We start from the raw sequence: 26268 nt of genomic DNA, 5'->3' as shown, positions 1-26268 counted from the left end.
CGTGGCTGATGATTGCAGCGCTGGCAATACTTAAGTGCTTCTTAAATAGAATAGAGGGACTTCCCTGGCAGTGCAGTGGTTAAGAATCTGCCTGCCAACACAGGGACACAGGTTCGAGCAACTAAGCCCGTGCACCCCATCTGCTGAGCCTGAGCTCTAGAGCCCGTGAGCCACAAATACTGAAGCCCATGCGTCTAGAGCCCATGCTCCGCAGCAAGAGAAGCCACCACAATGAGAAGCCCACGCACTGCAACAAGAGTAGCCCCCGCTCGCCGCAACTAGAGAAAGCCCAGGCACAGCAACAAGACCCAACACAACCAAATATAAATAAGTAAATAAACATTAAAAAAAAATAGAGGGTGGGTGGAAGCCAGGTGTCCAGGAGCCCAGTGAAGCAGCTGTTGGAAGGAGGAGGGACAGAGCAGCTGTCAAAGCAGATCTGAGGATTGAGCAGGGGATTGGCCAAGGGGACACTGTTTGTGACCGCAGAGGGCAGATCCAAGGATGGGGCCCAGCTGGGGGAGGCATTTATGAGAGGAAAGATATTGGAGATGTGGATGTAGCAGGGGGAACAGGGAGAGGGTCCAGAGTGGGTTTAAGACAGGACAAAGGGTGTCTGCCTAGGTGATGGGCAAATCTGGGTGGGGGAGGGGGCAGAACTGCTGGAGGATCCAGAGGGTGGCCTAGATGGTAAGGGCGGAGGGCCCAGGTGCGAGTGACAGGGGACATTAGGTACCCTTGCTGTTCTTGGGGGCAGGGAAGAGAGAGGAGAAAGGGCTCACAGTAGCAGGCGGGCCCAACCCCAAGGCCCATGACTCAGAATCCTGCCTGTGACCGTGTGACCTCAGCAACAGCACATGGAGTGTTAACTTTCTCCTTGGAACCTCGCCACCATGCAGCCCAACTGGCAGAGCCCAAGGTTCAGAAATCAGGCCACTGGGCTTCCCTGGTGGCGCAGTGGTTAAGAATCCCACCAGTGCAGGGGACACGGGTTCGAGCCCTGGTCTGGGAAGATCCCACATGCCACGGAGTAACTAAGCCCGTGCGCCACAACTACTGAGCCTGCATGCCACAACTACTGAATTCTTTTTTTCTTGTTTTTCTTGTTTTTTTCTGGCCGAGCGGCTTGTGGGATCTTCGTTTCCCCCACCAGGGATTAAACCTGGGCCCTCGGCACTGAAAGCACGGAGTCCTAACTACTGGACCACCAGGGAATTCCCTTCCCTGACCACATTTGGGACTGCAAACCTCCCGTCTCCCTCAGCCTGGTATATTTCTTCTTCCACAGCATTGTCACCTTCTAACATACTTTATCATTTACTTATTATGTTCACTGTTTCTGTCCTGTCTCTCCCTGGCATGTAAGGGTGCTTGGCCTGTTTTTTTCACTGTCCCTGTGGTTGCTCATTAAACATTGAATCATTGAATGAATGCATTACTGAATGAGAAGTTACCAATGCAGAGGCACTGGGCTCGGCAGGCGTGGGCAAACCTCCTGTACGAACTCGGGGGCAGGGGCAGATGCGGACTGTAAAAACATGCAGTCTTGGGGGCTGTGGGGTATCCAGGCAGGGGCTGGGCTGGGGCTCACGGGACAGGAGAGGGAGAAGACAGAGGTGGAAGCATTTCATAAGCACCAGGAACTATTCCAAGCTCCTCCCAAGTACGACCATCTCCTTAGATCCCCAGCTAACCCTCTAAAATGGGGACACTTTATTTCCATTGTACAGAGGGGAAACTGAGGCTCGGGGGCATTAAGTTGTACGTAGCCCTGAGCCAACTGAGAAAACCCCCCACAATTGGACGCACAAACACTCATGGAGCGCCTCTTAGGCCGCCCGACGGTCCCCGGGAGCTGAGCAGACCCCTGACCCAGTCAAGGCCTCAGTTTCCCCGCCCACACTTCGCCTCTGTTCTCTGGATTCTAAACGGCCCTCCCAGACCAGCATTGAGCGGAAACTACAACTCCCGAGGGGCCTTGCGGTCAAAGCCTCGCGAGAACTTCCGAGGCGCGGGTGGCGGTGCTGGTCGCACGCTTCTCGCGCAGCCAACCGTCGCTTTAGTAAGGCTCGGGCTGCCTTTGGCGCTGCCGCTCCCGAAGGTCGCTTCATTCAGGCATTCGCCGGCGACAGCCCTGCAAGGGGAGGGCGACGTGAGGGGGCCTGACCGGGGCTCGGCGCAGGCGCAGTGAGTGCAAGCGGCGGCAGCCATGGACGACGAGGAGGAGACGTACCGGCTGTGGAAAATCCGCAAGACCATCATGCAGGTGAGCAGCGCGCTTGGGGAACGTGGTGAGAACGAGCCTCGCTCCCCCAGGCGAGACGGGCACGCAGCAGCCGGAGCGCGGACGGCGGGTGCGAGGCCCGGAGGTAGAAATGAGCCTCCCCACCCCCGGCCGCGCGGCTGGAGCGGAGGGGTCGGGCTCAGGCTGGGCCCCCGGGGCGGGGGTTTGCGGGGGACGGAGTCGCAAGTCCAAGAGCCCCCCGGGAGGGGGTCAGGGTCTCGCTCGAGCTGGAGAGAGGGAGGACGGCAGACGCTAGGCCGGCGCGTGTTTGTGTCCATGGAAGGTTCTGATGTTACCTGCCGGGGTTCTTGAATTCGTTAATCAGTAGAAATTGATAGCAGGCCAGACGAGAAATTTAAGCCAGGCTTTATTGGAGTTTGTGCTGCAGCGTGAAGTAGCGAAAACAAGCAACAGGTGCCGTTGCTCCAAGGAGGACGAGTTGGTGTCTTAAATGGGGTGAGGGTGGGGACGGGTCCAGGGGTCAGGCCGGAGGGGTGGCTTGGAGGGGTCTGCCCACCCCCTTGGTGGTGCTGTGTGCAGGGATCATGCCCAGTACCCTGCTTTTGCTCCCGGCTCCTCAGAAGTGGCAGTTAGGTTCTTGGCCTTTTTTTTTTTTTTTTTGCGGTACGTGGGCCTCTCACTGCTGTGGCCTCTCCCTCCGGACGCGCAGGCTCAGCGGCCATGGCTCACGGGCCCAGCCGCTCCGCGGCATGTGGGATCTTCCCGGACCGGAGCACGAACCCGTGTCTCCTGCATCGGCAGACGGACTCAACCACTGCGCCACCAGGGAAGCCCTTATGGTTTTTTTTTTTGTTGTTTCTCGGCCTTTTTATATCTTGGTTCTTGTTTGCCCGAACTGCGCATGTGCGTAGTTATTTCTAGTCGCTTAGATATAGTTTCTGGGTGTTTTGTTGCTGGAGGAGACATTTGCCCAGGTGCAAGGGCTACAGCAAAAGGTCCCAGGTCCCAGACTGCCTTATCGGCACCACCTCAAGTGCATATCGCAGAATCCCGGGGTCGTGGGGGTGGAAGGAACCCTGGTGGGCTTGTCTGACCGCTGTCTGGTGGCTACTTAGATGTCCCAGCCACCAACTTTGAATTACTCGGGCCGGGGCCGGGTCATACCAGCGTTCTCTGTGTGCCTCGTTCTTTAATCCACCCCGTGGGAGGGGACCAGTGTGATGCCACGGAGGCTTGCCGCCTTGATCAAGAGCACCCACTCTCCTGGGAATCCTGCTGGGCTAAGGCCGGGTGGTGGCCCCCAGCCTCTGTGCCACTTTGCAAAGCTGCCCAAAGACAGGGCCGGAGCAACTGTGCTTCTTCTGGCTGACAGTGTCAGGGGTCCCTGGGAGAGGAGACCCAGGGCTCTGGAGGGAGACTTGGCCGAGGAAAGTGGGTGCGGGCAGGGCTGGGCTGGGTAGCGATTCCAACCTTCCTTTCTTTGTCTGGGTCCTCATCTAGTGCACGCACTCAGAGCCCCAGTTTCTGAGGCAGGACCTAGAACTGCTGACCCTCAGGTCTTTGCCTGGTTTTCCAACCACTGTCTGCCCAGCCAGCCGTCCCTGTCTGCCCCAGACCCTGGGGCCTGGCTCTGCATTCAACAGCCCTCCTCATGTCCCAGCTCTGTCCCGGTCTCCTCCGCAGTGGCTTCGCCTACCCCGAGCTCTTGCTGCCGTCCCCCCTCCGCCCTGGGGTCACCTGGTCCTTTCTCTTTGCAGCTGTGCCACGATCGTGGCTACCTGGTGACCCAGGACGAGCTGGACCAGACGCTGGAGGAGTTCAAGGCCCAGTTTGGGGACAAGCCCAGTGAAGGGAGGCCTCGGCGCACAGACCTCACGGTGCTGGTGGCCCACAACGATGACCCCACTGACCAGATGTTCGTCTTCTTCCCAGGTGAGGGGCAGCTCAGGGCCAGCTCTTAGCAGCCACCTGCCTTGTGACCCAGAGTCTGCCTGCTCTCATCCTTCTGCCCCCTTGCCCTCCTTGCTGTGGGGACTCCTTTTCCAGCTTCCTCTTCTTGGTCACCTTCCCCATTCTCTCTTCCTCAACCCTTTTCTCTGACCAAGGTTATCACAGGCCTCCCAGCTGGGCCCCTGGGTCCTCCCTGCCCTCACCCGTCAGCCCAGCTTCTGCTCCCAGCGCTTGCCCTTCCTGCGCTGCTGCAGGACTCCTGCCCTGTCTCGTCCCTGCCGGTTCCCCCCTCGCCTGCCTGGTCAGTGTCCATCCATCGTCCCTGGTGACCGAGCTCAAGTGCCTCCTCTTTGGGAACCCCCTCTGAGCCCTGGGTTGAGTGAAGACAACCCCCCCAGCACCAAGGGTGTCCCAGGACCCCTGTGTTCCTCTGTCTTTGCACGTCCTACACTGAGGCAGCCTGGCTCTAGAGCCCCAAAGGTTAGGGGGCCTTGTTGGGTCATGAGCACCTTGGGGGCCTCCCCCAGCACCGTGAATCAAAGGGGTGGGCAGAAAAGGCTTGTTCAACAGACCCAGGTGGCACTTTTTTAAAAAATTCATTTTATTGAGGTACAGTTGATTTACAATGTTGTGTTAATTTCTGCCGTACAGCAAAGTGACTGAGTTATAAATATATATACATACATATATATATGTTCTTTTTCGTATTCTATTTTACTATGGTTTAATCCCAGGATACTGAATATAGTTCTCTCTGCTGTATAGTAGGACCTTGTTTATCCATCTTACAAATAATAGTTTGTATTTGCTAACCCCAAACTCCCAATCCGTCCCTCCCCCAGCCCCCTCCCCCTTGGCATCCACACATCTGTTCTCTATGTCTGGGAGTCTCTTTCTGTTTTGTAAATAAGCTCATTTGTATCATCTTTTTAGATTCCACATATAAGTGATATATGATATTTGTCTTTCTTTTTCTGACTTACTTGGCATAGTTTGGTAATCTCTAGGTCCATCCATGTTGCTGCAAATGGCAGTATTTCATTCTTTTTGATGGCTGAGTAGTATTCCATGGTATATATGTACCACATCTTCTTTATCCATTCATCTGGACATTTAGATTGTTTGCATGTCTCGGCAATGGTGAATGGTGCTGTTGTGAACACTGGGGTGCATGTATCTTTTTGAATTATAGTTTTGTCTGGATATATGCCCAGGAGTGGGCTTGTTGGGTCATATGGCAACACTGTTTTTAGTTGGTTTTTTTTGTTTGTTTGTTTTTAAGATTTGTTTGTTTATTTATTTATTTATGGCTGCGTCGGGTCTTAGTTGCAGCATGTGGGATCTTCATTGAGGCATGCGGGGTCTTCCGTTGCAGTGCACAGGCTCTTCAGTGCGGCACGTGGGCTTCTCTCTAGTTGTGGCATGCGGGTTTTCTTTTCTGTAGTTGTGACATGCAGGGTCCAGGGCGCGTGGGCTCTGTAGTTGTGGCATGTAGGCTACAGAGTGCTCTGTGGCACTGTGGTTTGCGGCACGCAGGCTCTCTAGCTAAGGTGCGTGAGGTCTCTGTTGTGGCGCACGGGTTTAGTTGCCCCACGGCATGTGGGATCTTGGTCCCCTGACTGGGGATCAAACCCACGTTCTCTGCATTGGAAGGTAGATTCTTAACCACTGGACCACAGGGCAGTCCCCTCATGTTTTGCATTTAAATCTTTGAGCCATTTTGAGTTTATTTTTGTATATGATGTGAGGGAGTGTCTAACTTCATGGATTTACATGTGGCTGTCCAGCTTTCCCAACACCACTTGCTGAAGAGACTGTCTTTTCCCCAGTGTACATTCTTGCTTCCTTTGTCGAAGATTAATTGACCGTAGCTGTGTGGGTTTATTTCTGGGTTCTGTATTCTGTTCCATTGATCCATGTCTGTTTATGTGTCAATACCATGCTGTTTTGAAAACTGTAGCTTTGTAGTATTATTGTAAGTTTGGGTGAGTTATGCCTCCTGCTTTTTTCTTTTTCCTGAGGATTGCTTTGGCAATTCTGGGTCTTCTATGGTTCCATGTAAATTTTAAGAGTATTTGTTCTAGTTCTGTGAAAAATGTCATGGGTAATTTGTGCTGGGTTTTAGCTGCGGATCCACGAATTGCTTTTTTTATGTTGAGATATATTCCCTCTATACCCACTTTCATAAGAATTTTTATCATGAATGGATGCTGAATTTTATCAAATGCTTTTTCTGCATCTGTTGAGACAGTCGTGTGGTTTTTGTCTTTCCTTTCGTTGATGTGGTGTATCACATTGATTTGCATATATTGAAGCATCCTTGTGACCCTGGGATGAATCTAGGTGGCACTTTTAAGAAGAGTGTCCCTTGTGTGTGAAACGTATTTATTGTAGACTTTGGTGCCTAAGCACGTGCCTCCCGTGGTGCCATCTCGGGGGTGGGGCCACCTCACTTCCTGGTCTTTACTGACAATGGGGGTGTCCTGCTGTCTCAGATGGGCCGTGGCACAGGGTTGAGGTCCCTGCCTGTGTTAGTTTGCACGGCTGCTATAACAAAACCCCACAGACCAGGGGCATAAACAGACAGTGCTTCTCTCCCAGTGCTGGGGGCCTCTTCACTGGTGTGTAGACCTCTGTCTTCTCCCTGTGTCCTCACGTGCTCGTCCCTTCCTGTGTGTCTGTGTCCTGATCTCTTAAGGACCCCAGCCTCACAACCTTGTGTTACCGTAATTACTTTTTTAAAGACCCCATTTCCAAACACAGTCTCATTCTGAGGTTCCTGGGGGTCAGGACTCCAACAGAGGGACTTCGGGGACAGGGCACTGCCGGTCGGTGGAGTGGGGTGTGAGGAGAATGGCGAGAGGCAGCGGACGTGCTGCACGCGGACTCCGGGGCTGCCCCAGCCGCCAACCTGCTGGGCTACTAGGGTCCAGCGTTCTCTCGTGTCAGGCCCCAGGCCCCGCGTGCTGCCGAGACCGTGAGGACCCCCGGTGCTGGCAGCAAGGAGCTGGGTGGGCTGTCTCTGTGCTGGGACCGTGCTCCCCGGGTCATCTTGCCTCCACTCAACTTTGAACACTCCAGCCCTTGTCTCGTGGGCCCCTGGACTAAACAAACTGCTTAGTCTGGGACTTCCCGAACCTCAGAACCGCTGAGGCACTGCGCAGACCCAGACTCCCAGACCCCACTTCCAGAAAGAGGTCCCTTAGGTCCGGGGCCCAGGGCACCTTTCAGCTCCCATGTGACATGCAGGCAGCCAGCACCCCGTTCTGGGACTGGCAGCTGGATTCTCACTCTGCAAACAGGAGGCCGAGGCCCCAGTGGGGGAGCGGCACTGCAGCACCTTGGCAGGGGTGGGCTAGAACCCAGGTGCCGGGCAGAGGGCAGGGGGGGCGGCCAGCATCCACCAGCCTGTACTTGGTCTGCAGAGGAGCCCAAGGTGGGCATCAAGACCATCAAGGTGTACTGCCAGCGGATGCAGGAGGAGAACATCACGCGGGCCCTCATTGTGGTACAGCAGGGCATGACACCCTCCGCCAAGCAGGTGGGTGCCCGCTGCCTCTGGTCCCCGGCTGTGGGTTGGACTGGCCTAAGTGGAGGCTGGTGGTTGGGATAGGCAGCTGGCGAGCACCTTTGTCCCCGTGTGAACAAGGGGACACAGGCTGTGGGGTCCAGGGAGGGGTTGCTGCACCAGCTCCCGGCAACCGTGGGAGCATTTTGACAGACGGGCCCTCACCCTTTTTGCAATGAGACCGAGGCCTCGGTAATGTGCTGAATGCCTGGGAGGGGCAGGGTGGGCCTCTCCCCAAGTGGAAACCCTACCCACTGAGGTGGGTTTTTCTGATGTGTGACGCAGGACCCGCGCAGCTTCCCGGGTGCCAGCTGCCTGCGAGGAAGGGCGTGGTGGGTGGGCCCGGGGCCAGCGCAGGGGGCGGGTGGCCGCCTCAGCTGTGCCTGAGGGTCGGTGTCTCTTCCAGTCCCTGGTCGACATGGCCCCCAAGTACATCCTGGAGCAGTTTCTCCAGCAGGAGCTGCTCATCAACATCACGGAGCATGAGGTAGGGGTGGAGGATGAGACTGGAGACCCGCCTCCTGCCCCCCAGGCCCCTCACCTGTTCGGGGTTGGCGGACATCCAGGTCTTGGGGAGGCGAGTCCGGGAGCCCCTTCATGGTGGAAAAAAGGTGGGCCGGGGTCTCAGTGTGTGGCCCTTGGGCCAGGAGCAGCTGGGGCCTTGCTAGGAGGGCAGGTTCCCAGGCCCACCCAGCCTGCAGAGTCAGGAGCTTGGGGTGGGTGGAATCTGCATGTCCCCAGGAGCCTCGGAGCTCCGGGATTGTGCCCTGCGGCCCATCTGCATGTCTAGGGATGTAGGCTCTAGGACCCCCGTCCCAGTGTGGAGTCAGGACTTGTGCAGATGCCTGGGGCCCCCACGCTGCACCCCTCCTCTGGAGGGCCTGTGGGGTCTGTCGCAGCCCTGTGGAGACCCAGGTTCTCTTCTCACAGCTGGTCCCAGAGCACGTTGTCATGACCAAGGAGGAGGTGACGGAGTTGCTGGCCCGGTAGTATCCTTTCTGGCCCCCGGCCGGGCCCGGCTCCTCTCCCCTACAGCTCTTCCCACAACGCCCCCAGTCAGTCCAGCAAGACCTTTTCCCTGACCTGCTTCTCAGTAAACTCCGAGAGAACCAGCTGCCCAGGATCCAGGCGGGAGACCCCGTGGCACGTTACTTTGGGATAAAGCGAGGGCAGGTGAGAAGCCCCTCCCAGGGAGGAGCTGGGCCCACCTCCAGCCCCCTTCAGAGCCCAGGCTTCTGAGCAGGGCAGGAGAGACCCCGGGTCCCGGGAGCCAGCCCACCTGCTTTCCTGCCTCTGCAGGTGGTGAAGATCATCCGGCCCAGCGAGACTGCAGGCAGGTACATCACCTACCGGCTGGTGCAGTAGCGGCCCGACAGACAGACGAGGCGAGAGGGCGCCGAGGGCCGGATGTGGGCGGCCGTCCCAGCCCTGTGAGTGAGCCCCGCCTGTTACGTGCTCTGGAGGGAGCTTACATCCAGCCTGTGCGCCCAGCTCATGCGACAGACAGGTCACACTGCTGGCTGCCCCCTCTCTCTCGGCAAGTCCCCCGGGGGATGGAAAGATGGGCTGTGACGACCCACCAGGCTGGGATTGTGGTGGCTGGCTGCCCGGGGGAGTCCGCTCCTCCTGGGAACCTTGCCTCTGCTCCCCTGGGCCGCAGGGTGGCCCGCCTTGGGCCTGCCTTTCCTGGCCTGAGGGTCCCCGTGGCCTCTCCTGGGCTCCTGGACGCTGAGCCCCACCCTGGATCCCACCTGATGGTGCTTTGGGAGGGGACAGGATACCGCCCGGGCTTCTGTCGCCGTGTCCCCCACACAGTGGCCCTGATGCTGCTTGTCTGGGTGCTCCGAGGGCAGTGGGGAGTGAGACCGATTGCTACGGAATGCTGGATATCTTAACGAATTAAAAATATCTTGAGTAAATAAGTTCACTTGTCTGAAAGACCAAGGCGGAATGTCTCCCCGGTTTGCTGTGAGCAGCCTTGCTCGGGCTTCTGTCCCCTCAGCGGGGTCTCGGCCCACTTCCCCCTGGTGGAGCTGTGAGGGAGGGGCTCCAGTGCCGCCTTCAGCTTTGCTTCTTGGTGCTTTTCTTGCATAGAAGTTTGGGATCAAACTACCCCCTTTTCCCTCTACTAATTTCAGAGGCCTCCTGCCCAGGCTAAGCGCAGTTGTCTGTGTTTTTGTTTAATAGCTTCATTGAAGTAGGATTTATATACCATACAGTTCACCCATTTAAAGTGTATGGTTCCATGATTCTTAGTATATGCACAATCGGGCACCCGTCACCACAGTCAATTTTGGAACATTCCACCCTTCTAAAAAGAAAGCCTGTCCCTGTCAGCAGTCACCCCCCCTGCCCCCAGCCCCTGACAGCCACGAATCTGTGTCTGTGGATCTGCCTGTTCTGGACGTTTCCCATCAGTGGAATCACACACCGTGGGTCCTTCTGTGTCTGGCTTCTCTTATGGAGCATCGTGTTCTCACAGTTTGTCCACGTTGTAGGAGTGTCGGGGCTTCACCCCTTTTCACGGCCGAGTGATGCTCCTGTGTGTGGAGGGACACGTGTTCATTCTTCAGTTGATGGACTGTTTCCATTTGTTGGCGACTGTGCGTCATGTTGCTGTGGGCGTCCAGGTACGAGGTGGTGTGGTTGTGTTTATTTCTCTGGCTGTGGGTGTGCCTCGGAGTAGAATTGCTGGGTCCTGCAGAAGCTCTTGTTTCCTGGAGAGACAGGCTGTCTCCGCCGCGGCTGCCCCGGTTCCTGTTCGCGTCTCCACCTCCTCACCAAATCATGGCCGGGGGTGAGCCGCTGTGGTTCAGATTCACTTGCCTGATGCTGAGGGTGGTGAGCACCTTTCCCCGGCTCGCCGGCCACCCGCCGGTCATCTCGGAGATGTGTCTGTGCACAGGTCCTTTGCCCCTTGTTTAACTGGGTTGTCTCTGCTGAGTTTTAGGGGTTCTTTATATATTCTAGGCTCAGGTTCCTTATTAGATATACGCTTTACAAAAATGTTTTCCCACCTTTTGTATTTCTTAGCTAGCCCCTTGTAGCCTTTATACATAAGACTCGAATCCTGGGATTTACTTCTGGGCATCATATGACTTGAGGCTGTCACTCCCCCCCAGACAGCGGTCTTGACGCTGTTTGGTGAAGAACCAAAGGTGCTCTCCTCACTGCCTTGAGTTGCCACTCTCGTAGCATGTGGGTTCATGTGGGTCTGTGTTGAGATCCTCTTCTTTTCCATTGATGAATTTAGGTTTTAAAATCTTAGTTTTATAGTACATCTGATAGGAGAACAGGTCTCCCTTTCCCCCAGATAGACATATATCGTTTTCCAAAACGATGTTGGCCAAAAGGAGCCAGACACGGACGGATGAATCCTGTCCGATTCCACTCACAGGGGTCCCTAGAGGAATCAGGTCCACAGAGACAGGAAGCAGGTGGGGGGGGACGGGATGGGGAGTCAGGTTTCACGGGGACAGAGTCTCTCTTTGAGAAGATGAGAAAGTTCTGGAGATGATGGTGAAGATGGTTGCACGACAATGTGAAGTTGCTTAGTGCCTGTGAACTGTGCGGTTTAAAGTGGCAAAAATGGTAAATATGTATAATTTACAGTTTTAAAAAATTGTCTTGGCTGTTCTTGAGTATTAATTCTTTCTGCTCCTGGTTAGGGTGCTTGTTCTCCCGGCTGGGCACAGACCTGTCCCCGGGTGCGGGGTCTCAGGTGCGAGGTGTGGATGCCCCTTACGCCCTCCATCCAGTGGCACCAGCTCCCCTTTGGGGTCCCCTGCTTGTTGCTGGGGCACCGGTTCTGCCTGCGCAACCACGCACAGCCTGTTCTGAGTCCCTGAGATTGTGCCTCGGGGCTTCAGGAAGTGGGCCCCCCCGGGTCTGGAGGCAGGGGCTGGCTTTCACGCAGCACCCCCAGTCCCCCACTCCGGCCACCAGGACATGTTGTGAGCCTGGGCCAGGCTTGTCTGAAGGCGGTGCAACCTGTGAAGTTGTGTGGCATGATCCGCCAGGCTCCTTAGAGATGCTTTGGCCCCTGACAGTGGGGCGCTTTCTTGCCGTTACCTGTCCTGCTGAGCACTCTGAAATGTTAATAGATTTGCTCATTCTTCTGAGCATTTTTTTAAAAAACATAGATGGGGTCAGCAACGTTTTGCTGTAAAGGGCCAGACGGTCAATATGTTGGCTTTGCTGGCCAGGTGGCCCTGCTACAGTTGCTCAACTCTACAGGGCAGAAGTGGCCACAGGCCACGTGTAACCGAGAGGGTGTGCCCCCCCCCCCCCCCGGCCCATTATCTCTGTTTGCAAAACACATTGGTAGTTTGCTGGCTGCTTTTCCCCCACTCACTCTTAGGAAGCGTGTGCAGGGGCAAAGCGCCCTGACTGCCACAGTGGGTCTTATCTAAGCCTGGGTGGGGGACTGAAGTTTGGGGTGAGCTGTTCTGTATCAGGAATGGAGGCCCAGCAGCTTTTACCATGACTGGGTGTGAATTCCATCTAATTCCTCGAATGAATAGTTGTGTCTCTGCTGAGCCGGCCCCAGCCCTCTGGGATAAACCCGACTGGGGCCTCTGAGCTGGGTGAGGGGTGTTCGCCTCTTCCTCGCTGTGCCGTTCCACGTGGTGGCCGCTGTCTTCCAGAGGCCTTTGGTGCAAGTAGATTTCAGCTGCGGCTCCTCAGCACAGCAGCCACACCTCAGTGCTCGGGAGCCACCGGGGGCTGGCGGCCCGAGTCAGGAGTCAATGGGACTTGGGCCCCATGGCCACCTGGGCTCCCGCGCCTGACGGGGCTGCCTTGTGGTGGAATTTCTTCTTCACAGCTCCCTGCCCTGCCCCTCAAGCCCAGCGAGGAGCTGGGGATGGCGCTTAGTGCCCTGTGTGTCTGGGTCGCTAGGCCACTGCTGCCAGAGAAGACAGGCTGAGGTTAAAGACTTTATTTTATGCAAAAGGAATGTGCCTGTCAAAGAACTCCATCGTGGAACTTCACTGCATCCTCAGCCCCAGGTATCCAAACCCAGTTTTCCGTAAAAGCCAGGGCATCCCAAGGCCACCCGCCCACCATCCACAAAGGTGTCCAGCCCTCCTCCCAGCTGCCGTGTGGCCTCCACGGCCCAGCGCCAGGGTGGGCAGGGTCCCTCCATCACAGCCGGGGCGACTCCAAGAGCAGAATCCCCCAGCTCAGAGGAGTGGGGCCTGGTGGGCGTGCGGAGCAGCGCGGGCAGAAGCTTCTGGAAAAGTTGGCCAGTGATGCCCTTGCCGCTGTGGGCGGAAGGAGAGGCCTCTCGGTGACGTGTCCACAGGGACAGGAGCCTGGAGCAGACCTGCCCGCTGCCCCAGCTACACGAACTCTGGCTGCCTCTCCCAGCCCGCGCCCCCTGCCAGCCGCCCGCCACGGAGCCTCACGGCTGGCAGGCGGGCCACAGCCACGTTGTTGCACTGGTTGGTATTGTGCTCGGCGAGCCGCCGGGCCGGCTCCTCCCCGAGGTCCTCCCAGACCCCAGGCCCGGGCCCATCCTCCTCCTCCCCGGTAGCAGTGCCCAGCTGCTCCTCACTGCCACTGCGGCTGTCCCGGCCACCCTCCACGCCGCCCAACTTCTCCAGGAAGCCAAGGCGGTGCAGGGCCGCCCCACCCGCTGGGGATGGCAGGTCCGAGGCCTCCTCCAGTTCTGAGTCGGAGTCATTGGAGGCAACGTGGGGTTCTGGAAAGTCCAAGGGAGAGGGACAGGGACAGAGAGAGAGAAAAAGATGGACAGCCTGTGAGCAGGGTGGGGGGCACTAGGCGGAGGACTGGGCGTCCGCCTCCCCCCAGCAGGCCCAGCTTCCCCTTTAGAACCCTCCCGGGTCAGGCGGAGGTGCAGGGTCTCAGACACTGGGGTCGTTTCCACTTCGGGGTGCCCATTTCTCGGCGTTGGAAAAAACACCTCGAAAGGGTGTCTCTTTGCAAGAGTTTGTAACACGTTAAAGACAGTGAAAAAGCAGGTGATACTCATGGTCTCCATGGGAGACAAACCGGGATGCAGCCCTTGAGGTGGACCCACTGTGTCATCCGCCGCCTGGGCCCACTGCTCACCAAGGCCCCCATCCTCAGCTTCCTCCGGCAGGGGTGAGGCCATGCCCCCGCTGGCCTCCGGATACGGCTCCTGGACCACCACCTCGGCCCCCTGGTTGGACGTCACATCCTGCAGAGGCGGAATGGAGGTCAGGGAGCGCCACAGTTCCGGCCATCCCACATTCCATTTTTCTGTCTTGTTAAATCCTAAAAACTTAACACCCGCTGCAGCTGAGCAGGTGAGGCCCCCGGATCCCAAGTCACGAGCAGGCTGAGCTCGTCCAAAGCGGGCAGAGGCCCTGGCCAGAAAGGCTGAGGCAGGCCCTGCATGGACACCAGCGTGGGAGCCACTGTCCTGAGGCCACACCCAGGCGTGTCACCTCCACAGCCAGAGATGCCAGATGAGGGGTTAAAGACGCACAGTGGGGACTGAGCGTGGGAGCTGATGCTGCCTGGAAGCGAACAGAAACAAGGCCTGTCGGCTGAGGAGAGCAGCAGGCTGGACCCAGAGGATGTGCTGTAGGCAGCACAGAGACGGGAAATGGGAGAAGGGGCAGGACGGCGGGTCTAGTGCGTTCTGATGTGAGCTCCAGGGGACATGGGGGAAGGCTGAAGGGCCTCTGCACTGCCTGGGGCTCCGTCCGCAGATCTGAACCCACACTTCATCCAGTTCTTTGCTTAAAAGATGCCTTGGGTGCCCCTGACGGGGCTCTGGCCCCGTCCGAGCCAGACATCTCCCAGCCCTTCTTTCTGTCTAATCCTGCTGTGGGTGAGTGAGATTCCCGGCCCCCATGATGTTCACAGAGCCCTACACCCCCCGCCCAGGGTGGACAACCCTCACCTGGCACCCAGATGCCACCTCGGGCTCCTCCTCAAAGACCAGGTTGTAGTGGGTGATGAGCGTCTCCAGGATGCAGGCCTGGTGTGGGTAGTCCACCAGGGAGGAGAGGGACACGGTGGCCTCAGTGGGCCGGGGCCGCAGCAGCGTGGGCCCAAACACAATGCCCAGGTTCCCCGGTGTCATCTTGTTGTCCTGCTCCACCTCCACGATCCTGGGGGTCAGAGGGTGCAGGAGCAGGTGTGAGCGCCTCCCGGGACCCCGCCGCCCTTGACCCCGGCCTGGCCAGCCCTCACCTGCGCAGGTGCCGCATCAGGTACTGCAGCGTGGCCCAGTTCTCTGGCGGCAGGTCCCGCAGGAGCTCCCGCAGCCGGCCCGCCATGGCCACGGCCACAGCCTCTCTCTCGGTGACATCCGGCCGGCCTCGGGTTGCTGCCTTGGCCTCGGCCTCTGCCTTCAGACTGTCCTTGGCCAGCCCCACAAGCTCATGGTAGAGGCGGAAGGAGATGAGCGGCTCAGGCAGCTGCAGGGTGACGGTTAGGTGCGGGGGTCAATGGGCCTGGCCCCACGCCATCCATCCTGCACTGGCCCCGCCCCTAACAGCAGCCCCGCCCCTGACAGCCACCGGTCCCGCCCACCCTGTACTGACCACGCCCCTGGCCTAGCAACCACAACCCTGCTTAGAGCTGGCCACGCCCCCCACCAAGCTCAGGTCCAGCCCAGGATCTGCTCTGCTCTGTCCCCATCTGTCTCACCTGGCGCAGGTAGAGCTTGAGGACGTTGCTGATGTCGTGGGGCGAGGCCTGCGACAGCTCCACCAGCTCTTTGCCGTTCTCGAAGGCCTGGCACAGCTTCTCCACACGCGTTTTCACCCCATTGACCCGGTAGATGCCCTGTGGGAGCCCGCAGTCAGCCTGGGCCCACACCCCTCCCCTCCCTGCATGGCCCCTCGGCTGGAGCCCCCGCAGCTGTGCCCGCGTCGGTCACCTTGGTGCGCAGCGCCCGCTGCTCGATCTCGAAGACACACTTCTTGACGATGAAGGGCACGCCGTCCGGGGTGCTGCGGGCGGCCTGGCTGAAGTCCTGGCCAAAGAGCTGCAGGCGGCCCTGCAGCTTCTTGTGGCCACACTGGATGGCCAGGGTCTCCAGGCACTTCTTGTGGCAGGCCAGGCAGCACTGGGAGCAGGCGAGGAGTGAGCAGACCTTCCTGGTGCCCCAGCTCCGCACAGACACCCGCGGCTCCCCCTTCCACCGCGACCCCCGCTGCTCTCATCACCCCCCTACAGGGCAGCTTTCACCCCTCCTGGTTGGGAAACGTGCCCCTGCCACCAGTGCAGCCTGGGCTGCTCCCACGGCCCTCTGGTTCCCTCAGCACTGGCTGAGCCCTCCGCCTGGGATGCTCTCCTCCAGGAGACTGCAAGTGCTCCTGGCTTCACTTCCCTCCAGCGCTGTGCATGGCACCGTCCTGAGGGCGCACATGCAGGTGCCTGGCTCCCCCGGGACCGCCGCTCACCTCCTCACACTCGGCGCCCTGGAAGTACACGTAGCTGTTGCACTCCCGGCACTTGGCCGGCGAGCGGAGCTTCCGGAGCCGGTGGGTACGGGCCGCCTTGGACAGCCCCACATGGCGGAAGGGCCCGCTGGGCATGGCCACAGGCAGCTCCGGGGCCATGCCATTGAGGTCATCTGGTGGGGGTGGGGGGCAGGTAGTCAGTGTTACCGAGGCAGGTCAGGGCCAGGCGCACAGAGAGTCCAAACCCCCCCCTCCCCGCTGCCCCGCCCAGGGGTCCCCTCACCCTGGTCAAAGGCTGATGCGCCTGTGCTGCTCTCCTGGTCGGCCAGCTCCTCGCTGGACGACATGGTGCCACTGGAAGACATGCGCTCGAACTTCTTAAAGTCCCCTGAGCAGGAAACGGGTTGTCAGAGACTCCCCCAAGGGCCCCCGGCTGCACAATGAGCCCGCTGAAACCTGGGGGCGGGGGCGGCAGCTCTGTGAGCCCCCCACCCCCCCACCTGCCGGCCAGGCCCCTTCACCTGAGCCAGGGCTGGGGTCCAGACTGGCGTCAGAGTCTGAGATGGCGATCGGCCACGACTTGTGCACCTGGTGTCCGCGCCCACCTGCCAAGTTGTCCCCAGTGAAGGGCTGAAGGGGGCTGCAGGGGGCCCGCGCCCGCCCCTGCCCCTGCTGGACACTCACCCCTGCGCTCCTTGGCGAGCTCCCCGTCGCCAGGCCCACCTTCCTCTGGGGGGCAGCCCGCAGCCTCCGCCACCGCAGCATCGCTGACGTTGAAGCTGCCCTTTCGGGCGCGCAAGACTGGGGACCTGGTGGGACCAACAGCCAAAATAAGGGGCCACGATGGGGGTCACTGAGGCTCACTGCCCCCTCCCCCACCTCAGGAGGGAAGTCCGGCTCCCCCAGGCATGCGCAGACGGCAGGGTACCAGGCGTTGGCGGAGACGTGGGGCTCAAAGTCGTAGTGCACGTCTGGCTCCTCGCCGCGCTGCAGCTGGCGCACGTGGGAGGCGTACTGCTGGCCCGGGTCGTACAGCTTGCTGCTCTCGCACAGCATGTGGAAGTGCACAGGCAGCGGGGCCGTCTGCATGTGCATCATCTGGTAATAGGAGATGGTGGCCTACGGGCAGGCAGGTGGGAGGGGCCCTAAGTGCTGGAGGTCCTGAGGCTGGACGGGCAGCGACGGGGGCGGGGGCTGGGGGTGGGAGCATGGTGCTCACCGACTTGATGGTCTGGTCGCTCTGCCGGATGACCTCCTGGATCTGCCGGAGTGCCGTCACCTTGGTGTCCTCAAGCTCCTGCTTCTGCGTCTTAGCATCCGCCACGCACGTGCGGTACGTGGCCATGGCTTCCTCCGCCTGGGGTGGGGGTGGGGGCGGGGCGGGGTGCCCAGAGAGGCCTCAGCCTGGGGTTCAGCCCTCAGGGCATCTTCAGGCCCCACACGGAAATCAGCCAGGCACAAAAGGACAGGAAGGCATTCCTGGCAGGAGGCACAGCCCAGACAAAGGCCTGGCGGTGGGCAATCCTGCACAGGTCAGGCCCTGACACCATGGGTCTTGTCCCGCACCTCCTGCCCCCTGACCCGCCCTCACCTTGTTTTTGGCCTCCTCCTCCAGGCGCCGCCTCTTGTCCAGGGTCTTGGAGGCCACGCCCCCTGCACCCGGGCCAGCGCCCACCTGCTCTTCCTCTGCCTTGGCCACTAGGAAGCGGGCCTTGTCGTGGTCTTCGCAGCGCTGAACGTAGCCCTGCTTGGCCTTGCGCAGATTCGACTCTGCTTCTTGCTGTGGACATGGGAAGGACCAGACCAGCACCATCAACCAGAGACCGCGTTAGGGACCTCTGCCACCCCCATCCCTTGGGCCAGAATCCCATGGCCAGTCAAGCAAACAGAGGCCCCCACCCAAGAACCAGTGGTGGAAGGACAGGAGGTGACACCTACAGGGCGACCCAGGGAGGAGCCAGTATCTGGCATGCCCATTTCACAGCCAGGGAAGCTGAGGCACAGCTAAGCTCTGAAGGAGACACCAACTACATCATCCTCTTGACACCTACACCCACACCTGCCAGAGCGACTTGTGCTTCTATCTCTTTCATTTCCTGTCTCAGAGATGAGAACAGTGAGGCTGCTCAGACAGGATGTCAGGCACCCTCAGGGTTGGCAGGAAGGGCACTTAGTCAAAACCCAGTGGGCCTTCTGGGGGCCACACCTCACAGTCTACACGATCAGAAGCTTAAACATAAAGAAAAGAGCTCACATGAGTACTAGGAGAAACCATGAGAGAATTTCTTAAACATAGCATGGGGAAGGCCTTTCCATACGTGACACAGAACCCAGAAACCATAAAAGACTGCTACTAACAATCATGGGTTTCAACTGGGAAAACAGGCAACAGGTTAAATCAAAAGTCAAAACAATAAACTGGGGGTGGGGGAGTTTGTAACACATGTCATCAAGGGCTGGGTTCTCTAATATGTAAAGAGCTCTGGCAAGTCAATAAGAAACAGGCTACTGTCCAATCCAAGGTGAGCAAAGGATATGAACTTAGAGCTCACAGAAGAGGAAAAGCATGGCTGTGGCTCAGGAGGTCAGCTTCTATGCTCATGACATCTGTGACCCAGCCATTACCTTTCGGGCATTGATCTGAGATAAATGCTAGGTCACATGTCTGAGAACAGGGGCACAAGCTCGTCACAGCCGTGGTGTTTGAAACAGCAACAGCTCAACAACAACTAAACTGTTCATCAATAGGAATTTAGTGAACTAAGCCCTGTGGCTCTGCAGCTGAGCACTTGTAGCTGAGAAAAAGGGAGGAGGAGTTTCACATGGAGTGAGATGGGGCCAGTCCCTGGATATGGAGGTGACTGTAAAAGGCCAGAAGCAGAACAGGGTACTCGGCAAGCTGTCATCAGGTGTAGAAAAGGGGGGAGAGGCTCATTTGCCAGATGTGCCACAGGACACCACTAGCTGGAGCAGGGGCCGTGGGGGCTCTTTGCACCGCAGACCCTGTTAGCAGGCCTAAAGAGCAGTGCAAAAGATTGCTAGTGCCTTTGGAACAGCCCAAAAGAGAGGTGGGAAAAGAGCAACACACAGGAACCTGGAGCATCCACCAGACCTGAGAGAGCCTCAGTTTCCCTCTAACCCAGACCTGCTCCTGGCGGCCACGGGTGATCCGGTCCCTCCGGACATCTGACCCGTGACAGTGATGGGGGCCCCGGGCCAGGGCCTCTCCTGCTGCAGCTGCAGGTAATGGGGCTGGAGCAGTTGGGAGGCAGGACCCGCTCCAACCTGTGACGCCACAGCGAGCCCCACGCGGGCACAGGGCACTCTGCCAGGTGTCCGCAAAACTCGGGAAAGGACCACCCGGGAGTGCACCAGGGGACTGCGCATGCGCGAGCCGGCCCGCCCTGCCCCCTCCCAGCCCCGCCGCCCCGCCGTACCAGCTTCCTCTGGGCGCGGTGCCAAGACTCCTTGATCTCCTTCCTGCGCTTCTCGTGCTCGAGCCGCCGCAGGTTCAGGGGCTGGGGGTGGGGAGACGGGTGTGATGGAGACCCGGGCACCCTTCACCCCACCCACCCTCCAGGGCGAAGCCTACCTGCACGAAGGTCTGGGTCTGCAGAGTGCCCACCGCCTGTACCAGGCCGTGGCCGAACTCCAGGTCCTGCTCCAGGGCCAGCGAGTAGATGGACAGGAGGGGCATGTGCGGCTGTGGGGGCAGGGCCGGCAGTCACGGGGGTGGGACAGGCGCCCTCGTGGAAGCCCTGCCGCCTCCCCAGCGCCCTCAGCTGCCCTTGCAGAGATGGGAAACCCCTTTCCTTTGGCCCATCTTTGAGGGGCGAAACACACCTAGGCCTGAGGGACCCCGACCCGTTCCCTCGAGTTCCCTACCTCCTGCATGACGCTCTGTCTGCAGTTCTGGACGATCTTCTGCAGGCCTTTGGCAAAGTCCATCTCTGCAGGTGGGGAGGGATGTGAGCGCAGGGGGGAGGGGAGGGGAGGGGTGTGAGCGCAGGGGGGAGGGGAGGGGCCTTCCAGCCAGACCCCGCCCCGCGGGCCCCAGCTCGCACCCAGCGCGTTCCGCTTCTCCAGGTAGCCGATGAGGTCCTTCATGTACTTGGCCATGTTCTTGGCGTACTGCAGCGCGGCATGCACACCCCCCTCACAGCGCTGCAGCAGCGTGTCCACCGCCTCCGGGGAGAGGCAGCCTGCGGGACAGACACCTCTCAGCCCGGGCTCCTCCCCAGCCCACCATTCCTTCCGTCCTCAGCCCTCCACCCCTAGGCTCAGAGACTCACCCTCATCACAGTCCTCACTGCTGAGGGGGGCACCCTCACTCCCCTGTCCATACAGGTTCTCCATTGACTGTACCAGAGGGAGACAGGTGAGTCCAGTCCGGGCTGGGTACTGTTTGATGCCCACCCTGCAGGAGACAGTCACCGCCCCCCCTGGACAGAGCGGGAGACCACGGTCCACAGAGCGGGCAGGGGGTACTCATCCGCCCTGCCAGCCTGACCCCGTGCAGCACCCAGGCCATCCCTGCTCACCTGGCCCGGGTCTCCAGGGGGCACTGAGAGGAGGATGCTGCTGTCCACTTCACCCATGAGGAACTCGGACACACTGCAGGGCAGGGGGCAAGTGTCAAGAGGCACATGGGTCCCCACCCTCTGCCACCCTTCCCCACCCCCACACTCACGTGCTGCTGAAGGAGACTGCGATGGTCTCCAAGGCCTTCTCAAACTCCTGCTTGTCCGAATCATTGTTGCACTCATAATGGAAGGCTGGGGACAGACAAGGACGAGAGGGGTCGGCCCAGTCTGGGAGGTGACCACCCGTGCAACTAACTGAAGGGGGAGCATTGGAGTTGTTGTGCCCATCAAACTCCTATGCATCCTTCAAAACCCACTTCAAACATCCCCTCCTTCAGGAAGGCCACCCAGACAGAAAGCCCTTGCTGCCCTGTCCTGGCTGACCTTTGACCTTGGCAATGAGGGTGCCGGCAGCTGTGAGCGACTCCACGGTGTTCAGCAGTGGGTACTTGGAGATGACCTGGTGCATCACGCGGAGGGCCTCACCCAGGCACTCGTGGGCAAGCGGCCGGCGGGCCTCTAGGAGGTCTGCCGGGCAGAGGGGGTATGAGCAGGGAGGGAAGGAAAGCCTGCCCACCTAACCACCTAACCCTAACCCTCCTCAGAGCTCCTGTCCCCGGGTGGGGAAATTGAGGCCAAGGTGGGAGAAGATAACTGCCTGAAGCTCAGTGTGTGACCTCGTTGGGAGGTGTGTGTGTGCGTGTGAGGAACTGTCCGTCTCTCGACTGCTGGCCAGGTCATCAAAGGTCAGATGTCAGTCTAGGCAGTCCTGCTCAGAACACCCTTTCCTCGTCCCTCCAGAAAACAAACTCCCAGTGACCTTCAAGTTGCAGTCCTGGTGCCTCTTCCTCCAGGCAACCCACCCGGCCCCTTCCCTGCCCCAAACTCTCAGGGCTCTGTCCAGCTCTCTCCCAGCCCTGCCTGCCTGGGCACTGGGGCTTAAACACCCCGTTACCTCACTCTCTCCCGACCAGCCACCCCATGAGGCAGATGCTGTCATCACCCCCATTTTGCAGATGAGGAAACTGAGGCATACAGGGGAGAAGTCATTTCTCAAGGATCACGCAGCTTTTCCATCTCCACTAGCTTTGAAGGCATGAGAATGCCAGGCAGAAGGACACTGCCTGGCTTTACCATAAGGGCAATGGGGAGCCACAGAAGGTGTTAGGGCAAAGGAGAGTCAAGATCAGATCTGCATCTTCAAACATGGCTTTAAATGCCCTCCTCAGATGTTCTTAATTGGAAAAAAGCGCTGTGTGTGGGCAGAACACGCACCATCTAGTGGAAACAAAGCCGAAGGAATGTATGGATGGGGAAGGAATGAGCCGACCCTGAGACCCAGGAGGGACCTGGCCACCAGCTGGGAGTATATCTCCCTCACCTGTGTGCCTCTGACTCTGTGCCTGGAACCTGATGCTCAAAAATAAATAAATAATAAATTTAAAATTTTAAAAACGGAATCTGAAAATAGGTGTCTGATCCCTTTTCAGCACTGAGGACCCCCACTGAATGCCACCGACAGGGAGACCCCCACGGAGTCCCCGGCCCCAAATTCCTCCGAGTGCAGCCCAGTGCCTCAGCACCGGGCAGGATTTTGAATCCGAGGCCAACTCAGGGAGGTGGGAAGGAGCTTACGGAATCCATAAAAGGCCGGCTGAGGAAAGGCCGGGCCACGCCCCTTCCCGGGACATTCCTCCCACACACCAGGCCCCTCATGTCGCCTGGGCCTCGGCCACCTGGGTCCCCGCAGCACACTCACCTGGGCAGGTGGGACTCTGGAGAAGCCTGGACATGCCCAGCTCAGCATTGGCCAAGGCAAGCGCTGGGCAGCAAATGCCCCGAGTGCCACGTGCTCCTGGCCAGGCCCTGCACCCCGCACCCCGCACGGTCCCCTCACCTCGGGGCCCCGCCTGGCAGCGCACCGGCGCCTGCTCCAGCGCCGGGTGCACTGTCCCGCAGATACACATGGCGCAGCCGTCAGGGCGCAGGGACCGTGAATGCGCAGGCCGGGCTAGGCAACTGGCTGGTCCAGGGTCTTTGGTGCCAGGTCCTCTGCAAGCAAACCGGCTCTGGCCGGTCCGAAGACCCGCCCCCCTCCGAGGAAAGCTCCGCCCCGGCGTCCTGCTAGCTCCCCAGCCTCAGGTAGCAGGAGCCTGGGACCCAGGGAGATGCAATTTGATTCGGGATGGGACCGGCCAAGGGCAGGCAGGGAAACAGGCCCAGGTACAGGGCGTGGGGAGGTGTGGGGAGACCCTGCCCACCTAGATCCCGCCGCCCACTGCTTCCTAGGTAGACAGCACGGGGTCCCCAAGCCCTCTCACTGTCCCCACAACAATCACTGTGAGCCGAGGACATCTGGTTACAGTCAGCAACTCCCCAGGGCGTATCATTGCCCCGTTTCACAGATGAAATGCCAGAGGCTTAGAGAAGGGACAGCTGATCCAGTCTCACAGCCTGGCAGGGGCAGCAGCAGGATGCAAACCCACATGCTCTCTGCTCCAGACCCTTCCCCTGGCCCAGGGCTGCCCCAATGCTCAAAGAAGGGTGCCCCTGCCCTGGCCCACCCTCCTGCAGGACGCCCACTGGCTCAACCCTGCCCAGGCCTGGCCTCCAAGGAAGCACCAGGATCGGACAGGAACCGAGATTAGAGAGAGTTTCCCCAGGAAACAACTCCAGCCCCACCCCAGGACCAGATAATCCTGGGGGCTGACACCCCCCGACCCAGCAGAGGCCCGGCCAGCAGAGCCCATTAGCTCCTACAAAGCTGAGGTCTCTCCAGTCTGAGGTCGAATCCGGGCTCTGGCCCCTCCTTGGCTGGTTGAGCCAGGAGTCAGAGCCCCTCTCTGGGCCTCAGTTTCCTCATCTGTAAAATGGGCACCTGTGGGGAGCAGGCCAGAGTGTTTAGCATGGCCCTGGCACTGCGGTTTCTGGCAGGAGAGATCATAGTGCCCTCCTTGGCGGCCAAAGACAAACAGGAAGCAGATGAAAATAACTCGGCAGGAAGCTGGGCTGTCAGCAGACGCGTGGAGAAAACGGAACTGCCATCCCACAGGCCGCTCACTCCTGCAGCTTACGTGCTGGTCCTGCCCCTTGTCCGTCCTGAATCTCTCTCTGTCCAGACCTCAGCCTGCCTCCAGTCCATTCCAGTCCAACGTGCAGATCTGACCTTGTTCCACCTCTGCTCTAACACCTTCTACGGCTCCCCACCACCCTCAGGATAACATCCAGGGTCCCTCTGCTTGCCATTCTCAATGCCTCCACCCTCACACATTTCATACACCCGAAACTTGTTCCCCCAAATGCACCTCCACTCCATGTTTCTGAGCCTGTGCATGTGACATTCCCTCTTCCTGGTTGCCGCCAAACTCCTATACATCCCTCAGAACCCTAGCTGCAATGACTTTTTCCGTGAAGCCCTCCCTACAACCCTCTTTGGAGCCTCCCCAAATCCCTCCCTCCATCCTGCCTCAACCCCACAGGGTTTGGGATATCTGTGTCCAACTGCCTTCCACCCAGGCCGCGGTGTCCCTGCCACTTCTCACCTTCACGCAGAACACACTCCTTCAGCTTCTCAAGGCCCTCGGCAAAGCGGGCCACGTCAGCCAGCAGGTGGGAGATGTCCTCCACAGTGTCGGGGCAGGGTCCCTGGATGGGTCCCTCGGCTGGGCTGGCTGTTGACAGTGGGCTGCGGTGGCCACGGCCCAGCGTCCAGGTGCTGGCTCCGGACAGTGGGAAGCCGGCAGCGCTGGCATGGCGGCTTAGGCTGGTGGGCCTCTTGAGTGTGCCTGTGGCCTTGGCATTCAAGGCCACACTTGGTGGTTCCAGGCTGGGCGCCAGGGACACTGCATCAGCCCCATCTCTCCTGGGCAGCTCCTGGGAGGGTGGGGGGAGCCACTAGAGCAGGTGCCCCCACTGGGCCCTGCCTCAGTTTTCCCAGAAGTGAAGTGGGGCTCTGGAGGGTCTTCAGCCTGACCCCACAGGGGATCAAAGGCCACAGGTCAGAGGGCTGAGATTTGGTATTGTGCCCCTCCCGCACCTGTTACCCAACATCCTCTTCCCCAGAGCTTTCACAAACAACGGCCTCTACCCAAACCACAGCCGGGGTGTGGGGGAGGGGCAACCCACTTCCTGGGCGGGGGGCGGGGTAGGGAGGGCCAGGGTCTCCTTAGCTCCCCTCAGGGGAGGCCACTGCAGACACACCTACTCACTGGTGAAGACGCCTCCTCGATTCTTTTACTCTGAGGGTCCGCTAGGCCCCTCAGTCTTGCGGACACCACAGGCCTGCTTCGTACGAGGCCCACCCCATGGATCTCGCTGCACACTCTGCTTGCTCTAAACATTCCCCCAGTGGCTGGGCTGTAGCTCTCACATCTAACTGTGCCTGGAGGCCCCAAGTTCCCTAAGCCCTCACCCTAGAGTCCCGGACCCAGAGCACCCACACTCCCTGGACCCCACAGGCAGCCCCGGACGGGGTGGGGTGTGCAGTGGCCATCCCAAGGGCTCCTACTGTGAACTGGACGTGGGGATCCCAGCCCGTCCTGCGTGGCCCCTGCAGTCCAGCCTGGGGCCGTAGCTGGCTCCAGCCCCGCGCCGCCGGCCCAGCATGGCACTGCCCGGCCCTGCCCCGCCAGGCCCGAGCGCAGGGTGTTCCCCGGTCCCCCTGCTGCCCGGGTGCCGCTCCAAGATCCCCGCCCGCTCCGGCTCCCAGCAGAGGCTCACTCACCCCCGAAGGCTGCGGACAGGGGCTTCCCGCCCGGTTCTTTTTCGAGATAGAAGGGGTTTTCATGAGCTCCCGCTTCTTCCTGGAGAACATGTTGTGGCCAGGCCAAGTGGCCCGAGGGGCCCGAGGCGGGGCGGGCCGGGGGTCTCAGCGCTGCAGCTCCTAGTGTCAGTGGCCTCGGGACCACATTGTCGCTGGCCACCCCCCCCCCAGCTGTCAGGCCCACGTGACAGGCCCAGCCCTCATTGGCGGGCGCTTCCCCCCACAGGAAAAGGCCTCCGGAGGCGGTGACTCAGACCCACCCCTGACCCTCCGCAGCCTCAGCCTGCCCCTCCGCTCAGTGGGCTTGAAGGTGGGGTCCCAGGCTCCGCCCCCAGCTTCCGCTTTCAGGAGCTCTGCGCACGCACGCACGTTGGTTGAGGTGCCCCTGCCTGGCACTGGCGTCCCGTGCAAGGCCCTGGCGGGCACACGGGGACGGCAGAGACGTTGACCCCCCCACTCGGCCACACCCAGATGCACCCAGGAGTGCAGACACGGGAGCACGATGACACGCAGGGACATAGGCTTGGACACATGCTGAGAAGCCACCCAGCTCCGCAGATGTAACGGATACCCCTGGACACAGACACCTGCCCTCCAGTCCTCCTACCTTTCATGGGTGTGCCTGTCCTATGTCCTCTGGCGACTCCCCTGCAGACCCCAGGGCCCAGGCGGCGCTGGGCATAGTGGGTCTCCTCCCCTCAGCCCAGCTCCCACCCCTCACTCCCCATTCTACATTCCAGGGACATGCACCGACC

At 59.7% G+C, this 26268-nt stretch overlaps 2 protein-coding genes across 4 annotated transcripts; one reads left to right on the top strand and one right to left on the bottom strand.

Moving 5' to 3' along the window:
* The first annotated feature begins 1703 nt into the window (after positions 1 to 1703).
* POLR2E (RNA polymerase II, I and III subunit E) lies at positions 1704 to 9685 on the top strand. Of its 2 annotated transcripts, XM_004285906.4 has the most exons (7): positions 1738 to 2266; positions 4003 to 4177; positions 7621 to 7736; positions 8170 to 8250; positions 8694 to 8752; positions 8858 to 8936; positions 9063 to 9685. In XM_004285906.4, exons 1-7 carry the CDS (start codon positions 2210 to 2212, stop codon positions 9126 to 9128), a joined length of 633 nt encoding a protein of 210 aa, XP_004285954.2. In that variant the 5' UTR covers positions 1738 to 2209; the 3' UTR covers positions 9129 to 9685. The 2 variants fall into 2 exon arrangements, with proteins under 2 accessions (XP_033272682.2, XP_004285954.2); XM_033416791.2 differs by lacking the exon at positions 8694 to 8752 and having other exon boundaries at positions 1704 to 2266; positions 8799 to 8936.
* Positions 9686 to 12687: 3002 nt separating this feature from the next.
* Positions 12688 to 25698, bottom strand: ARHGAP45 (Rho GTPase activating protein 45). Of its 2 annotated transcripts, XM_049708443.1 has the most exons (23): positions 25475 to 25698; positions 24294 to 24624; positions 21136 to 21279; positions 20859 to 20943; positions 20710 to 20782; positions 20461 to 20527; positions 20233 to 20370; positions 20054 to 20118; positions 19761 to 19871; positions 19606 to 19686; positions 17760 to 17948; positions 17388 to 17525; positions 17097 to 17287; positions 16853 to 16977; positions 16690 to 16773; positions 16452 to 16556; positions 16169 to 16341; positions 15643 to 15831; positions 15411 to 15548; positions 14952 to 15178; positions 14659 to 14869; positions 13839 to 13947; positions 12688 to 13467 (listed from the first exon to the last, which is right to left on the bottom strand). In XM_049708443.1, the coding sequence occupies exons 1-23, from the start codon at positions 25562 to 25564 to the stop codon at positions 13106 to 13108; spliced, it is 3426 nt and encodes a 1141-aa protein (XP_049564400.1). In that variant the 5' UTR covers positions 25565 to 25698; the 3' UTR covers positions 12688 to 13105. The 2 variants fall into 2 exon arrangements, with proteins under 2 accessions (XP_049564400.1, XP_049564401.1); XM_049708444.1 differs by lacking the exon at positions 16690 to 16773.
* Between the last annotated feature and the right edge of the window lie 570 nt (positions 25699 to 26268).

The sequence above is a fragment of the Orcinus orca genome, chromosome 3, assembly GCF_937001465.1.
Source record: "Orcinus orca chromosome 3, mOrcOrc1.1, whole genome shotgun sequence".
Lineage (NCBI taxonomy): Eukaryota > Metazoa > Chordata > Mammalia > Artiodactyla > Delphinidae > Orcinus > Orcinus orca.
Note: the sequence above shows the minus strand (reverse complement) of the source record. Positions and strands in the feature narration are given on the sequence as shown.

Coding starts and splice junctions, on each gene's coding strand:
- POLR2E (XM_033416791.2), top strand. CDS start 2,210: ATGGACGACGAGGAGGAGACGTACCGGCTGTGGAAAATCCGCAAGACC. Junction 8,251..8,798: donor TCAACATCACGGAGCATGAG/GTAGGGGTGGAG, acceptor TCTCCCCTACAG/CTCTTCCCACAACGCCCCCA. Junction 8,937..9,062: donor TTGGGATAAAGCGAGGGCAG/GTGAGAAGCCCC, acceptor CTGCCTCTGCAG/GTGGTGAAGATCATCCGGCC.
- ARHGAP45 (XM_049708443.1), bottom strand. CDS start 25,564: ATGTTCTCCAGGAAGAAGCGGGAGCTCATGAAAACCCCTTCTATCTCG. Junction 16,978..17,096: donor CACGTCTCCGCCAACGCCTG/GTACCCTGCCGT, acceptor TGGTCCCACCAG/GTCCCCAGTCTTGCGCGCCC. Junction 13,948..14,658: donor AGGTGGCATCTGGGTGCCAG/GTGAGGGTTGTC, acceptor CCGCCTCTGCAG/GATGTGACGTCCAACCAGGG.